This window comes from Quercus suber, unplaced genomic scaffold (genome assembly GCF_002906115.3).
Source record: "Quercus suber isolate HL8 unplaced genomic scaffold, Cork oak 2.0 scaffold_622, whole genome shotgun sequence".
Classification (NCBI taxonomy): Eukaryota; Viridiplantae; Streptophyta; class Magnoliopsida; order Fagales; family Fagaceae; genus Quercus; species Quercus suber.
In genome coordinates this window covers 169,139-184,209 of record NW_027070065.1, presented here as the reverse complement: position 1 = coordinate 184,209, position 15,071 = coordinate 169,139, and the positions used below count along the sequence as shown (strand labels likewise).

The window sequence follows — 15,071 nt, the reverse complement described above, 5'->3', positions numbered from 1 at the left end:
TTATAGAATACTCAATCACTCTAAGAAGTTCACCTGCCACACACACACACATATATATATATATTGGATAATTCAATAGTTGAGAATGAGGGGATTTAAAACTTAGACGTCTTTGTTAACAACAGAGGTGTTAGTCAAGACATAAGGCTCTTGGCCTATCACATAAATTTAATACACCATGGCCTCGTCCCTCTCATACACAGGACTGCAACCCACAATTGCATCAATATTTCTGCATATAAAGATTAAGAAAAGAAAAGCAAATATGTTTGAAAAGCAATGAAGCACTCTAGTATTATCTTATGGTAAGTTGATTCATTAATATCAACAACATCAGAAGTGAAAGATGACAATTTCATCTCCTGCTCAAACATCTCAACAATAGAGTGGGCATACAAGCTAAAAAGCGCCAGACCTCATATCCGTCAGAATAATACATTCATAAACACACATATATAAAACTACTAAACTTCACCTTGCAAGAGATGTACATCACTGCTATATGTAAAAACCACAAGTTCAAGTGCCTATTTATCTATTATTCTAATAGACCACTACTGATAAACAGACCACAGCTACTAATATGACCACTCCTGCCAATGTCGCCTCTATTCCTGCACACAAGTAGTAAAAAACTTATGAGCGTCGCAGCTTTGCAGGCACAAGAAAATGCAACATATAAGTATTTTCATAATATATCAAAGTCACAGGTTGGTCTGTTATGAACATTAAGTAACAATAATCTAAGGGAAAATATTTTGTTTTTTTTTTTACTATCCTTTCCTTACCTCTCCCTAGGTGCAACCAAATAAGTGTAAACTCTAATCTAATGGGTGCATGCACCAAATGTTAATCTTGAAGATTATGAAAATTAGGCAGGGATGTCATGAATCCAATTCATATGGGTGAATTTGAGACGGATGCACCAGGTGAATGGCATTCTGAGGTAGAGTTGCTATTGTCATCATAACTACATCCCTGATGCACATCTTTTTGAAGCTATTAAACTATTACATGACAATATAGATTTATGGGTTTGTCATGTATTTGTCACTAGGAAATTGTCAATGCACACAATTGTATACATATGCATCCAAATATTCCTTCATTTGTTCCATTAAAATGATGGTAACAAGGCACCGCTTATTTTTCTTCTGACATGCACAAAAGACACAATGTTTATAGGACAGCATTGTGAATACCTTCGCATCTAATGCTTAATTTTCTTCTGGTGTCTCACCACCTCACCACAAAATTAATGGCAGTCCCACAAGGCCACAGCTTAATTCTTGTGCAAGCACAAGAACATTAAAATGACTTATCAATCTAGTTGGCATAAGAACATTAAAATGGCTTATCAATCTATTTGGCATGCTACTGTTGGATGGTATTAACTTAGGTCATTGCACACTTGTAACCATGGACACCAAGTAAATCAACCATTTTCTTAACTAATACATGGAAAGAAGAGGCCTATATTGTCAGAAGAAGGCATCAAAAGAGAAGAGGGAACTGTTTAGATGATGCATGTAAAAACATGTATACCCTTTCATACTAATAAAAATGAAAATAAAAATAAAAATTGCATAAGACATCAATAGACGTATCTATATGCCTCATAGTGGAGAGCTACAGGCCTAACTTACCTCGTCGTCGTCGTCATCATCACCACCATCTTCTTTGTTCTTCTTGATACGGGTAGTACCACCTTCCTTGGTGATGGGCAGCTTCATTGCTCCAAAGGGTGTATCCACATTAATATTTCCTTTCATGCTGTAACCAGTGCCTTTTCCTCTAATCATGTCCCAAAGTGCAGAGCCAAAGTCCTTAGGCCTGAAGGTGATGGGAATATCAATATAAGTGATTCCATTTTTCACAAGATTTGCAGATTTTTGGAGGTCTACAGATCCAATGCTCTCATCACACAGCCAAACCTCATAGTCTAGGTCATTAAGCCCCAAGTCAAAATCATTCTTATTTTCCAGTTTCAAGTGAAGTACTGCAACAGTTTCTTCAAAGGAGAATCTGTCAAACTTTATTTTCTCGATATCAATATCAGGCTTGTAAGGTATGGGGATCTCTCCAGTTTTCTCAAGTGGTAGAGTTATTCTTCCAAAAACAGGCACATCCACAATGAGATCAACCTTGATCCTATATGGAATGATGCTTCCGGGCTTAATTTCAGAATATGTGTTTTTTATGTCATCATAAATCAGAGTAACTGGTATTTTGACAGTCTCCTCACCATGTGCTTTGATCGTTCCAGCATCTGGGATCAACCCTGAAATAAGTTTCCTTCCATCACTCTCAATCAAGTAGTTTATGTCAATCAGAGGGATAGGAACCGGATTTGGGTTCTTTATGAGAATTTCAATGACAAACTCCGCTTTTTCAAGATTGATAGAATTGACGTGAAGCCCTGTCACATCTGCAGTTGGCTTCCCAAATCCAATAGCTCCTTCAATCTTCTCGCCAATGTCATGAATGAAATCCTTCACCTTTTCAAGAAAACCACCTTTCCCTTCCTCTTTATCATCCTCCTTGTGCTCCTTGTCCTTAACATCCCTTTCAGCAACTTCGGGTTTGTCATCCTCCTTGTGCTCCTTGTCCTTAACATCCCTTTCAACAACTATGGGTTTGTCATCCTCCTCGTGCTCCTTGTCCTTAACATCCCTTTCAACAACTTCAGGCTTATCGTAGGACGCCATGCCTTCATAGAAATACAATTCCAAGGTTAAAAGAATTAGTTATTAAGATTAACCAGGATACAAGAAGTAACAAGTAATGTAGAGAAAACGGGCAAGAACTAACAAATGAAATAAAGGCCACTGCACTTGAACTAGCAACCATAGAATTAAATTCTGTAATCCACTTGCTAATCACATGCAATGCATATCGAAATTTTTTAGATGATTAGAGTATGTATAAAAACACAGATGATTTTAACTATGGTTAATGCATGATATATGGGCTCAACGTTCATTGTCAGTCAGAGGATGGACCATCTGATCTGACCATGATAAATTAAATTAGCAATAGTCCCAAAAGTTTAAGTGGTTAGAAAATCGTAACAATTTAACCATAATTCTAACAGAATCATTACTCAGTTTATAATTTTTTTAAAAACCATATTAACTGCTAAAAATATAATCAATCTGGACCATCCAAGTTGTTATACAAATAATTGTCAAACCCATTTAATACCAGATCTTGACTTATTATTATAAAAGAAAATGCAGATCAAAACAATGAAACAGATAACAAAGGTTTGATCTAATTTGTCAAATAGTTCACATGTTGGTAGCAATCAATACAACTTTGAGAGCAACACTCAAAATAAAAAGGTATTTCTTAAGCAGAACGAAGTATTATAATATCTATCATATAAATGTTGGAAATTTAATCATACATTCATATTAGATAGAATAAGTAGATCTAAAAGTAGGATCTAGATTAGATCTGCATCAAATTCCATATGATCAGAGATTGAAATGAAGCAACAAATTGAAAAAAAGTTACAGATCACATACATTTATTATAGAAAAAGTGAAAAATAATCGACAATAAACGAAAATGAAAGAGTGATCAAAGTAGTAGGAATGTAAAAGAAAAAAGAAAAAGAAAAAAAAAAAATAGATTAACCAAGATACAAGAATTAACAAGCAAAGTAGAGAAAACGGGCAAGAACTAACAAATGAAATAAAGGCCACTGCACTTGTACTAGCAACCATAGAATCAAATTCTGTAATCCACTTGCTAATCACATGCAATGCATATCGAAAGTTTTTTGATGATTAGAGTATACACAGATGATTTTATCTATGGTTAATGCATGAAATATGGGCTCAACATTCATTGTCACTCAGAGGAAGGACCATCTGATCTAATATCATAATAAACTAGTGATAGTCCCAAAAGTTTAAGTGGTTACAAAATCATGACAATTTAACCATAATTCTAACAGAAGCATTAGTTTATAATTTTTTTAAAACCATATTAACTGCTAAAAATATAATCAATCTGGACCATCCAAGTTGTTATACAAATAATTATCTTTTTATTATATATATATATATATATGATTTGCCTGGGCTTGCCTGCGGGTGAAACCATACCAGGACCCAGGCTGATGGGCCATGTTGCTGTATGGGGAAGATGGCTTGTCCCAAGCATGGCCTTTTGAAGCACGTGAGGTGCACATGGTTCCCTTGTACCCTCATGACAGTGACATGGATTCATATTTTTATCAAATTCATGTCAACCAGTTCTATTTTCTAATCATATTTTGTGATCAGGAATCAGGGGAGAGATTAGTGATCATAAGATTTGATGCCCGGCCCCCCTCTAACCACCTTATTAGTCATATCATAATTAAACTTACTGGATCACAATGAGAACATAATGACAAATGTTACTCTAGGTGAAATTTAAAATTGTTTGCAGAATTGATTATTTAAATATGGAGTAGGCAAGGTTTAAGGTAATATGATTCATTTGTTTGTAATTTCTTAGTACTTCACTCGATGGTTCTAGGAAATTGATTCATAGAAAATACAGCTGCTGGCTGTCAGTAATGCTCATGTCCCCATCTACCTATAGTTGCCTTCAACATAGCACAATATATCATAAATAATTTTAGGCTCAATGACACTATTGATCCATTTGACTGTTTTTATTCTGGACTCTTAGATTTGAGATTTTGCATTTTAATTTATCAAGTTTGATTGCGTTTTTAAAATTGTGTATCAAATACCAACAAAGCAATTTTTTCTTAGCAATTAGATTAGTTACAGAGATTAATTGAATGACCATTTGAAAACAAAAGTCAAACTTATTGGTGGACTAAAATGAAAAATCTAAAACTTAAGAGACTAAAATAAAAATAATTTCAAACTATAAGCATCAAAAGTGTAATTTAGTCACAATTTTAAGTGGTAACTACAATATAGAGATTTGAATTTTATTTAATAATAAAATTTGTTTTTTTAATCAATTTTAATTATATTAAAAATATACTATATATATTTATTATATTCATTACAATTTATACTCTTACATTAAAAACATGCTTTTAATTAAATATAAAACCCGATTCTAAAAAAAAAAAAATTAAATATAAAACCTACCACCGCACATTAAGTCATTTTATCTTTTAATTAAATATAAAACATACTCTTACATTAAGTCATTTTATTCTGTCGTCAGGTGGTGGACTCTTTAGTTTGTATCTCATGTGGACAGCATGTAGAAACGACCATTCACGCCCTTTGGGACTGCATTGCCATTCAACCAGCATGGGGCCTTCATTTTCAGGCTATTCGAAATGCAGCGCAAGGTGTTTCGACCTTCTCGGATCTGGTTGGCATGATAGAAGTTCAGCATGAGAACCTGGAGCTCTTTGTGGTGGTGGCTTGGTACATTTGGCTTCTAAGGAACAAAAACAGAGTCAATGAACCGTGCACCCCTGTTGGTAAGATATATGAAGCAGCCCAAAACACTCTCTCCGAGTTTCAGTCCAAGGCAACACCGAAGCAACCCAAAGCAATTCCTAATAAAGTGAAATGGAGACCACCGATATCAGATTTCTATAAGGCTAATTATGATGGAGCTTTGTTGGAGGAATTGGGTGAAGCAGGGCTAGGAGTTGTGATAAGGAATGAAAAAGGGGAAGTGATGGGATCTTTAGCTGAAAAAATCAATAAGCCAGATAGTGTGGAAGTCTTGGAGGCCTTGGCAACTAGGCGAGCTGTGTTATTTGCTGTAGAATTGGGCCTACAACGGGTTGTCTTCGAGGGTGATTCTGAAACAGTATTTAAGGCACTATCCGGAGCTACCTCAGACCGTTCTTGCATAGGGAACGTCATAAAAGACTGCAAGTCTATTTTGGGTTTGTTTCAAGCCTACTCCTTCTCTCATACTAGCCAGCAGGGCAACGCAGTGCCTCATGCATTAACCGAAAGAGCTAGGAATTCTTCTCTCATTTTAGTTTAGATGGAGTCCGTGCCACCAAACATTGTTTATTTAGTTCACATTGATGTAATCCCTTAAGTTTTTGCATTAGTAAAGTTATATATTTCTTCTCAAAAAAAAAAAAAAGTCATTTTTTCTTTTTCATTTTTTTCTTTTTGCGAGTGGTGTTTAACGGTGAGTGGGCTCACCAATATTTTCATGTTTATACTTTATAATATAATATTCAAACACTCAAAAGATTTCAAATCAAAGAAAATTATTTTCCAAGAGAACTCTGGGCTCAACTACTTTTATGGAGTTGGCCCAAGTCATATAAAGAAATGGTTGGACTGTTACATATTAGAGAAGACAAGTCTGAAGAAAAGTTTTGTTGAATCTCTTTATAGAGTGAAAGCACAATTACTGTGAAAACACTAATACTTATTTAGATCTTCAATTTTAAATTACGGCTTAATTGCTTTTAGTCTAACTTATCTAAGTGCGGAATAAGAGTAAATGAAGCACAATAAACCGGAACACTACTCTAAGCCATAAGCAAGTACAATAAGTGATAAATGTAAAGTTTAAAAAGTATGGAAGAGAGATGCAAATACAAGAAAATACCGAGACGTGTTATCGAAAAAGAAACCAAAGTAGTCGATGAAAAACCTCTACGCAGCCTTCTAAGCTGAAATCGATCTATTAGTGAATAAATTGGAATACAAGAATATTAAAAAGACCCTCCAAGTCTAATTTATCCAATGTATTTAAGCCCTCCAAGCTCTAGCTACCAACAGACTTCTCGGAGTCTTATCTTCACTAGTTATTTAGATCTCGCAATTCTACCCAATTGCATCCGCCACTCACTAACTTCTTTTAATGCTTCCTATAGGCACCAAAACTTCTCTCAACACTCAGAATGGGTGCGGTAAGTATTTGGGCTAAGAACCTCTCAAGGATTAGTTCTTAATTCCTAATCCTGAGCAGAAATCCCCAAAACCTTGACTGTCAAACTGCCTCCCATTGTCCGATATGATCATCCGTGGAATCCCGAATTGGCAGACTATGTTCTTCTAGACAAAGCTCTGGACCTTCACCTCCGTTATGGCTGATAGCACTTTTGTTTCAACTCATTTTGTGAAATAATCAATAGCAACTAATAAAAATTTTACCTACCTTTTACCTTGGGGTAACAGGCCAATGATGTCAAGTCCCCACTAGGCAAACGGCTATGGGGAGGCTATTGTCGTCAGTTTCTCAGATGGGATGCATTGGACGTTCTCAAATCTTTGGCATGTGTCGCACTTCTTAACGAACTCCTTTGCATCCTTCTACAAGGTAGGTTAGAAGTAACTCGTTCGGATGACTTTGCTAATCAGGGATCTCGGGCCTACATGGTCTCCACAAACTCCTTCATGGATCTCTTCTAGAATATATTTGGCTTCCTCCTCATTGACACACTTTAGGTAAGGCATGGAGAAACATTTTTTGTACAGGGTGTCATTCAGGATTGTGAACCTTGCTACCCTCTTTTTGATCTTCCTGGCCTCTTCGACGTCATGTGGAAGTCGTCTGTCTTGAAGAAAGGACAAGATTGGGGTCATCTAGCTGCTTTCGCTTTGGATCGCGAAGGTGAAGACTTCTTCGATGTTGGGATGATTCTGGACTTCAATCTTCAGGTTTGTATTCGTTGATTCTACTTCCGGCGAAGATTGTTTCGCTAGCTCATCTGCCCCCATATTCTGGCTTTTGGGGATCTATGCGAACTCCATTTGATCAAATTCCTATGTCAAAAGGTTCGTAAACTTTAGGTATTTTTGCATCCTTTCCTCCTTTGCCTCGAATTCCCCCTTTATTTGACCTACAACGAGCTTTGAATCACTCTAGAAGAGCAAGTTTTTGACTCCTAGCGTCTTCCCAACCCTTAGTCCCATCAGTACTCCTTCGTATTCAGCTTCATTGTTGGTTGTTGAGAATGCTAGCTAGACTCCGTACTTGAGCGTCTCTCCTTCTGGTGTGATGATAATGACCCTTACTTCGCCCCTCTTTCAAGTTGACAACCATCAGTCTATTACTCCTTTATCTTGAGCCGTAAACTCGGCGATGAAATCTACCAATGCCTGTGCCTTAATAGCTGTTCTGGGGTGGTACTCAATGTCGAATTAGCTGAGCTTAATGGCCTACTGGATCATCCTTCCTGAAACCTTGGGCTTGTTCATTGACTTCTTTATAGGTTGGTCTATCATCACCAAGATGAGGTTTGCCTGGAAGTAAGGACGTAGCTTGCGTGAGGCTATAATTAAAGCGAATACAATCTTCTCTATGAGTGGGTATTTGGCTTTTACCCCTTGGAAGGCCTGGCTGACATAGTAACCTAGGAGCTGTCTTCTATCCTCTTCTCGAATCAAGGTGGCGTTCACGGCTGTGGCTGATACTGTCAGGTATAAATACAAGTTTTCTCCCTCCTTAAATGGGCTCAAGAGGGGTGGATTGCTCAGGTAGCGCTTGAGCTCCTAGAAGGCTTTCTCACATTCATCCGTCCAAATGAAGGCCTGCTTTAGCATCTTAAAGAAGGGCAGGCATTTGTCCATTACTTTGGAGATGAACCTGTTGAGCACTGCTATTCTTCCTGTGAGCTTTTGGACCTCTTTGACGGTCCTAGGTGACACCATCTCCAATATGGCTTGTACCTTCTCTGGGTTTGCTTCTATTCCTCTCTAGGACACCATGAGCCCTAAGAACTTTCCCAACGCCACCCCAAAGGCGCACTTGCTGGGGTTTAATTTCATCTAGTATTGTCTGAGAGTTGTGAACGTTTCTTAGAGGTTGTCCAGGTGATCAAATTCGTCTTTACTCTTGACGAGCATATCGTCCACATACACTTCCATGTTCCTTCCGATTTGTTTACTGAACATCTTGTTTACCAACCTCTGGTAAGTTGTTCCTGCATTTTTCTGCCCAAACGACATTACTTTGTAGCAATAGAGCCATTGGCTTGTGATAAAGGCAGTTTTTTCTTGGTCTTCTTCCACCATTTTTATCTGGTTATACCCCGAGAATGCGTCCATAAAAGTCAGGAGTTTGTGTCCTGTTGTGGAATCTACTAGTTGGTCTATCCTCAGCAGGGGGAAGCTGTCCTTTGGGCAGGCTTGTTCAGGTTTGTGAAATCCACGCACATCTTTCATTTCCCACTCGCCTTCTTTACAGGGACGACATTGGCTAGCCAGTCCAGGTAGTAGACCTCTCGGATGAAGCCCGCTGCTAGTAGTTTATTTACCTTGTCTATGATTACTTGGTTTCGTTTTGGAGTAAACACGGGCTTTTTCTCGGGGTCAACGTCTAACTTGTGTTGGATGATCTCTGTGGATATGCCTGGCATGTCTTCATGACTCCAGGCGAAGATGTCCAGGCTTTCTTTAAGGAATTAGACCAATTTCCTCTTCATGTCTGTACTCATGGTCGTCCCTACTCTTGTAGTCTTTGTTGGCTCTCCGTCAACTAGCTCCACAGTTTCTAGGGCTTCCACATTCTCCTCTTCTTTCTCCTCGATCATCCATGTATGGTTTTCCTTTACAGCCAGCATTGCTTGATAGCACTCTCTGGCTAGCACTTGATCTCCTCTTACTTCACCTACACCATTCTTTATTGGAAATTTTACCTTCAGGCAATAAGTAGACATGGTTGCCTTCCAACAATTGAGTGTGGGCCTCCCAATGATCACATTGTATGATGAGGGACAATCTACGACTAAGAAGTCCAACTGACGAGTTAATTGTCGCAGATAAGACCCCATTGTGACTATCATCGTCACTATGCCTTTGGGGTACACCCTGTCCTCGCTGAAGCTGATGAAAGGGGACTCAAAAAGGCGTAGCCTTCCTGGATCTAACTTTAGCTGCTGAAAAGCGAATAAATAGATGATGTCCACGGAGCTACCATTATCTATAAGGATTCTCCTAGTATTGAACCCCTTTATCGTAAGCATTATGACCAAGGGGTCATCATAAGGTTGCTTTACTCCTCTGGTGTCTTCTTTCGAGAAAAACATGTCCTTGTCCGTCCGTCTCTGCTTTGAGGATGGTGTCTTGTAAATGCTATTCACCTGCCTGTGATATGACTTATTGAGGGATTTGAATGACCTACATGTGACTAGTCCCCCTGTGATCGTCTTTATCTCCCTAATCACACTTGGTGGACATTAGGACATTTGGTCTTCGTCCCTTGGTGAGGCTTCGCTCTTTTCCTTGTTATCGTCCCTAGACCTACTAGGCTCTCCCTTCTTTATAAACCTCTGCAATTTTCCTTTTCGAATGAGTTCCTTTGTTTGCTCCTCTATGTCTCTGCAATCTTCCATATAGTGGCCGTGATCCTTGTGGAAACGGCAATACTTCTTCTTGTCACATACATTAGGTGATGAGTGTAATGGCATTGGCCATTTGAGATAGTGCTCATCTTTAATTTGCACCAAAATTTTGTCAACAGATATAACTAAGGGAGTGAATTTTACCGTCTGAGGAGTTTTATCGTCTTTCTTTTTACCTCTGTCGCTATTCTGAAGATCTGAACGCTCCCTTTTTCGCCCTCTACGATTGTCATCCTTCCTTCCTTTTTCATTAGACTTCTCTACGTCTTTTATTACTACTAAAGCGTCTTTGACGTTCATGTACTTCTGCGCTTTCAGAAGCATTTCTGCCATCGTCTTTGGGAGATTCTTCGTGAGTGAGACTGCAAACTCCCTGGATTTTAATCCAGCTTTAAAGGTTGTCAGCTGCACCTTGTCATCAGCTTCGTTGACCTCTAAAGTTTCTCAAGTGAAACGCTTCACGTACGACCTCGAGGTCTTCTTCTCCCCTTGCCTGATGGTAAGTAAGTGGTCTGCTGGCCTCCTCGGGCACTGTCCTCCGACGAAATGGCGTACAAAGGAATCGCCCAACTGTTCGAAACTATCGATGGACGATGTTGGTAACTTTGTGAACCACTCCCTTGCAGCTTCTTTGAGCGTGGTGGGGAAAGAGCGGCACAGTATTTCATCAGGAGGCTGTTAAAGGCCTAGAGTCGTCTTAAAAGTGTTGAGGTGTCCAGGGGGTCTTTCAGTCAGTCAAATGGTTCAAGCTAAAGCAGGCAAAATTTTGACGGTACTAGACATTCCAGGACGGCCGCCGTGAAGGGTGAATCCGTCGTTTTGACCATTCTTTCTAGGCTTTGATCCATCTTCTCTTTTATGGCGTTCCTTAACTCATCCATCTACTTTCTCATTTCCCGGAGGAGATCCGAGCTTGGTCCTTCTAGAGTGGCTGGTCTTCGACGGTCACTCCGTCTTTAACTATCTCCATCATTTTCTTGATTGGTCCTAGACCGATTTTCCTCTTGCTGAAGCCGTAGCCTCATCTCCTGGTTCTGTCTGGTAAGTTCTTCCACACTAGTCGTAAGTGTTTGGATTTGCAGGGCTAATGTGCAGAATCTTGGTTGGACTCCATTTGAATTTGGGAATTGATTGGAACTACGCTTTCAAATCTAGGTGCGAAAATGTCGTTTCCCACAGACAGCACCAAACTGATAAAGCGTAAATCATCAGTACTATAGGTTTGTCTAGATGGAGCTGAATCGTCACTATTCCTGCAAATGTAGAGTAAAGGTTCTCCTTAGGTGGTCACCAGTGTGGTGGCTGCCACAACGCCTCCGATGATAAAGTTAGTACACAGAAGTTTTTAGGGAGATTAGAAAGCTTTGAATACCAAAGATATCTATATTAGAGTATTTTTGGGTATGTGTGTATGTACCTTGTCTGTCTTTGATGAGTGTGTATAGATAGCTTCATAGTTTCTAGTCGTTGGGGTCTTAATGGTGGCTTTAGTGCTTCTTTTGTAATGCCTCGAGCTTATTAATGCGGGTTTTTATGAGCCTTCAACATTCTGTCAACAAATTGGTAACTATCCGAGGCATTGAATCTTCTTATTAATGACTCGCCAACCTTCGTCCATGTCGTGTCAAGGTGGACGAATATATTTGGTGAGGTCGTCTAGGAAAAGAGAATTCCTCGGTCCCATTAAGTTGTTTAACAACTCTACCAAACGGGGCCTTGTTTTCTATGAGTGTCGGTCCTGCTTGTTCAAGGCTGGACCCCATTTTGAAAGTCACAGCCCATCTTCTTTCCGCGTAATAACGGTTCCACTTCTGACTTCTCTTCTTAATCGTCTCGTCTCTTACTCTTATTGTCCATACGCTATTACTTTTTTTTCTCCCTCTTGCTCTTCAATCTATTATTACCTTCTTTATCCATCTCTCTTTCTCTCTCCCTCCCTCTTCCTCTTCCTCTTCCTGACCTCAATTATTGACTGCATCTACCTATTTGCTGGCTACTGCTACTACTACTGTAAGTGCACTCTAACATGCCTTTTTCTTATTATTATTATTATTTTTCCTTTTCCTTTTCCTTTTATTTCTTGTTTGAAGTAATAGTTTAATTAACACAACGAAAGACAATAAGCTCTTCCATCTTTAGTCTCCTTAACTAACAAAGAGTCAAAGATGAGGGAGAGTTGTACTAAAGAAAATCTTTTTGTTTTCTTTGCTCTCATACATATTAGTTTTCTTCTCGCTATGCTCACATTTTCTTTTTCTTCACCACTGCACTCGTTGCGAGTTCTCTTTCTTTTTCTTTAGGCTATACACTCTTGGCTACTCTCTCATTTTCTTTTTTATGATTTTTTCCTCTCTCTATAGAGGACTCTTAATCTTAGGCCAAAGCCATCAAATTTTTGCAATACCATCTTTAATACTCAATTTCCTATTCCTTTGTGGATAATGAATACATTACTTCTTTAATAAATAATAAACTTTCCTTTTACTCCAAAAAAGTAGGAATGGCAACGGGTCGGATTCGGGCCGGGTTTTTTCATACCCGGACCCGACCCGCGGGGCAAAATCCGTAACTCGAACCCGGCCCGTTTAGGGAACCGGGTTTTTTTCCGGGGCCCGGACCCGCCCCAGCCGGGCCCCGCGGGCCCCGTTTAAGAATTGGGCCCAAACGGGCCCAACCGAAAAAAAAAAAATGTTAAGCCCAAATTTTAATTCAAGCCCAGATTTAAGCTCAAATTTTGCCCAGATTCAAACAGAACCCGTGATCCATACACCAAACAAACAAAACCCCAACTTTTTTTTTCCTCATCATATATTTTCCTCTCTTTTCTCAGCTACCAAATAATCAGCAATCACAAACAAGTTAAGCAAAAGAAAACAATGATAAGGATAATTCAAAATGGAAACAAATTCTAATCTCATGTACATTCGAGACCCAACATAATACAGAATTCCAAATGGCATCAATACAAGGCAGAAAGCCCCAAAATTTATTATAACTTGTTTCGATTTCTCTTCCCTCATTTTCTCATCAACCAAACACATATAAAACAATATGAAATTGAAACCAATGTAAAACTATAACAACTATCTAAGACTAACAAATTATAAAATAACTGGTATTCCATTGAGAACATATAGATAAAAATTACACCTTGAATAATTTCCTAAATTAATAAATTATAAAATAACTGGTATTCCATTGAGAACATATAGATAAAAATTACTCCTTGAATAATTTCCTAAATTAAACATCTTCTATACATTTTGAAAATCAAAACCAAAATCACAATAAGAACAAGATCCAAGTACCTACAATTACAACACTGTGCAATCTATACTTTGAAATGCACTCAGTAAGATGTTGCAACCCACGGCGACAGAGGAAGCGATGGCGTGACTGAGCTGAAATGAGAGAGCGTCGGAGTGTCAGAGTGAGGCGAGGGAGGCGAGGAGGTGAAGGACGAACTGAGGCGAGGGAGGTGAAGGAGGTGAGGGACGGACTGAGGCGAGGGAGGCGAGGGAGGTAAAGGAAGGAACTGAGCTGACCGGCGAGGGAGGCAAGGGAGGCAAGGGATGGACGGAGGCTGAAATGAGGGAGGGAGGCGAGGGAGGCTGAACTGAAGAAAAGAAATGAGGTAGATTGAGTACCGGGTTAGGGAATTAGGGTTAGGTTAGGTTTATATATATAGGAGGGTATTTTCGTAATTTAAGTTTCGGGTTTTTAACGGGTCGGGTCTCGGGTTTTTTTAATAAAACCCGGACCCGACCCGGACCCGCTTCGGGTTTTTTTTTTAAAAACCCATACCCGACCCTATTTCTAATCGGACCGGGTAAAATCCGGCCCATTCGGGTCGGGCCGGGCTGGGTACCCGCGGATCGGGCAAAAATTGCCATCCCTAATTACATATTGCAGCAAACCCAGTCTTCCACGAAAGAACGAAACATATAGAAGTTGATTGCCATTTGGTGAGAGACAAAATTACAGAAGGTGTGATCAAAACATTCTATGTTTCGAGTCAATTTCAAACAGCTGACATCTTTACAAAAGCATTGGGACTACCAGCTTTTAGCAGGTTAATTACTTGCTTGGGGTTAATAGATATTTACTCACCAAAGCTTCAGACTACTAATGATCAAGTCACTGAACTTATGGTTCATAACTTGAGAGGGAGTATTGAGACATCTGCTAAAGAAGAAGAAGTTGCAGTCAAGAAGAAAGAAGACTTCAAGGAATGCACTGAAGGTAAAACAGAGCAAAACGACACAGCTGATACTAAAAGGAAGAAAGCAAAGATGAAAGGCTAAACGATGTCGTTTCGGACCCGACCCGGACCCGTTTCGGGTTTTTTTTTTTTTAAAACCCATACCCGACCCTATTCCTAATCGGACCGGGTAAAATCCGGCCCATTAGGGTCGGACCGGGCCGGGTACCCGCGGGTCGGGCAAAAATTGCCATCCCTACAAAAAAGAACATTTTCTTCTACACAAAAAAAACAAAAACAATAAATAATTAATTAAATTAATTTCTTCTTCTTCAACAAGGAAACTCAATTAGCTTTCTTAGTCACAATAAGAAATTTGAGGCTAATTCTCAACATCTCAAACTACGCAAAAATAGGAGCTTCATGCACTGAGCACAACACTTTTTTTTATAAAAAATTTCTTCTTCCATAATACTTGTATGGTTTACCAAATGCTCTAAACATTACTCTTTACAATTACAGCTCTTATCGCAAAAATTTTACAAAGTAAAGCTTTGA

The 15,071-nt window shown here is 39.0% G+C and overlaps 2 protein-coding genes across 2 annotated transcripts in view; both read right to left on the bottom strand.

The window, feature by feature from the left end:
• Positions 1–266: 266 nt before the first annotated feature.
• Positions 267–15,071, bottom strand: part of LOC112015342 (uncharacterized) — a 36,039-nt gene continuing 21,234 nt past the window's right edge. Inside the window, exons 2-3 of the mRNA XM_065765330.1 lie at positions 1,647–2,710; positions 267–614 (exon numbers count right to left, since the gene is read on the bottom strand). Of these exons, the coding sequence (XP_065621402.1) occupies positions 609–614; positions 1,647–2,708 (1,068 nt within the window). The 5' untranslated portion in view covers positions 2,709–2,710 and the 3' untranslated portion in view covers positions 267–608. The remainder of the gene's footprint in view (positions 615–1,646; positions 2,711–15,071) is intronic.
• Positions 9,374–10,612, bottom strand: LOC136064088 (uncharacterized). The gene is made up of 2 exons (XM_065765363.1): positions 10,155–10,612; positions 9,374–10,055 (listed from the first exon to the last, which is right to left on the bottom strand). The coding sequence occupies exons 1-2, from the start codon at positions 10,610–10,612 to the stop codon at positions 9,374–9,376; spliced, it is 1,140 nt and encodes a 379-aa protein (XP_065621435.1).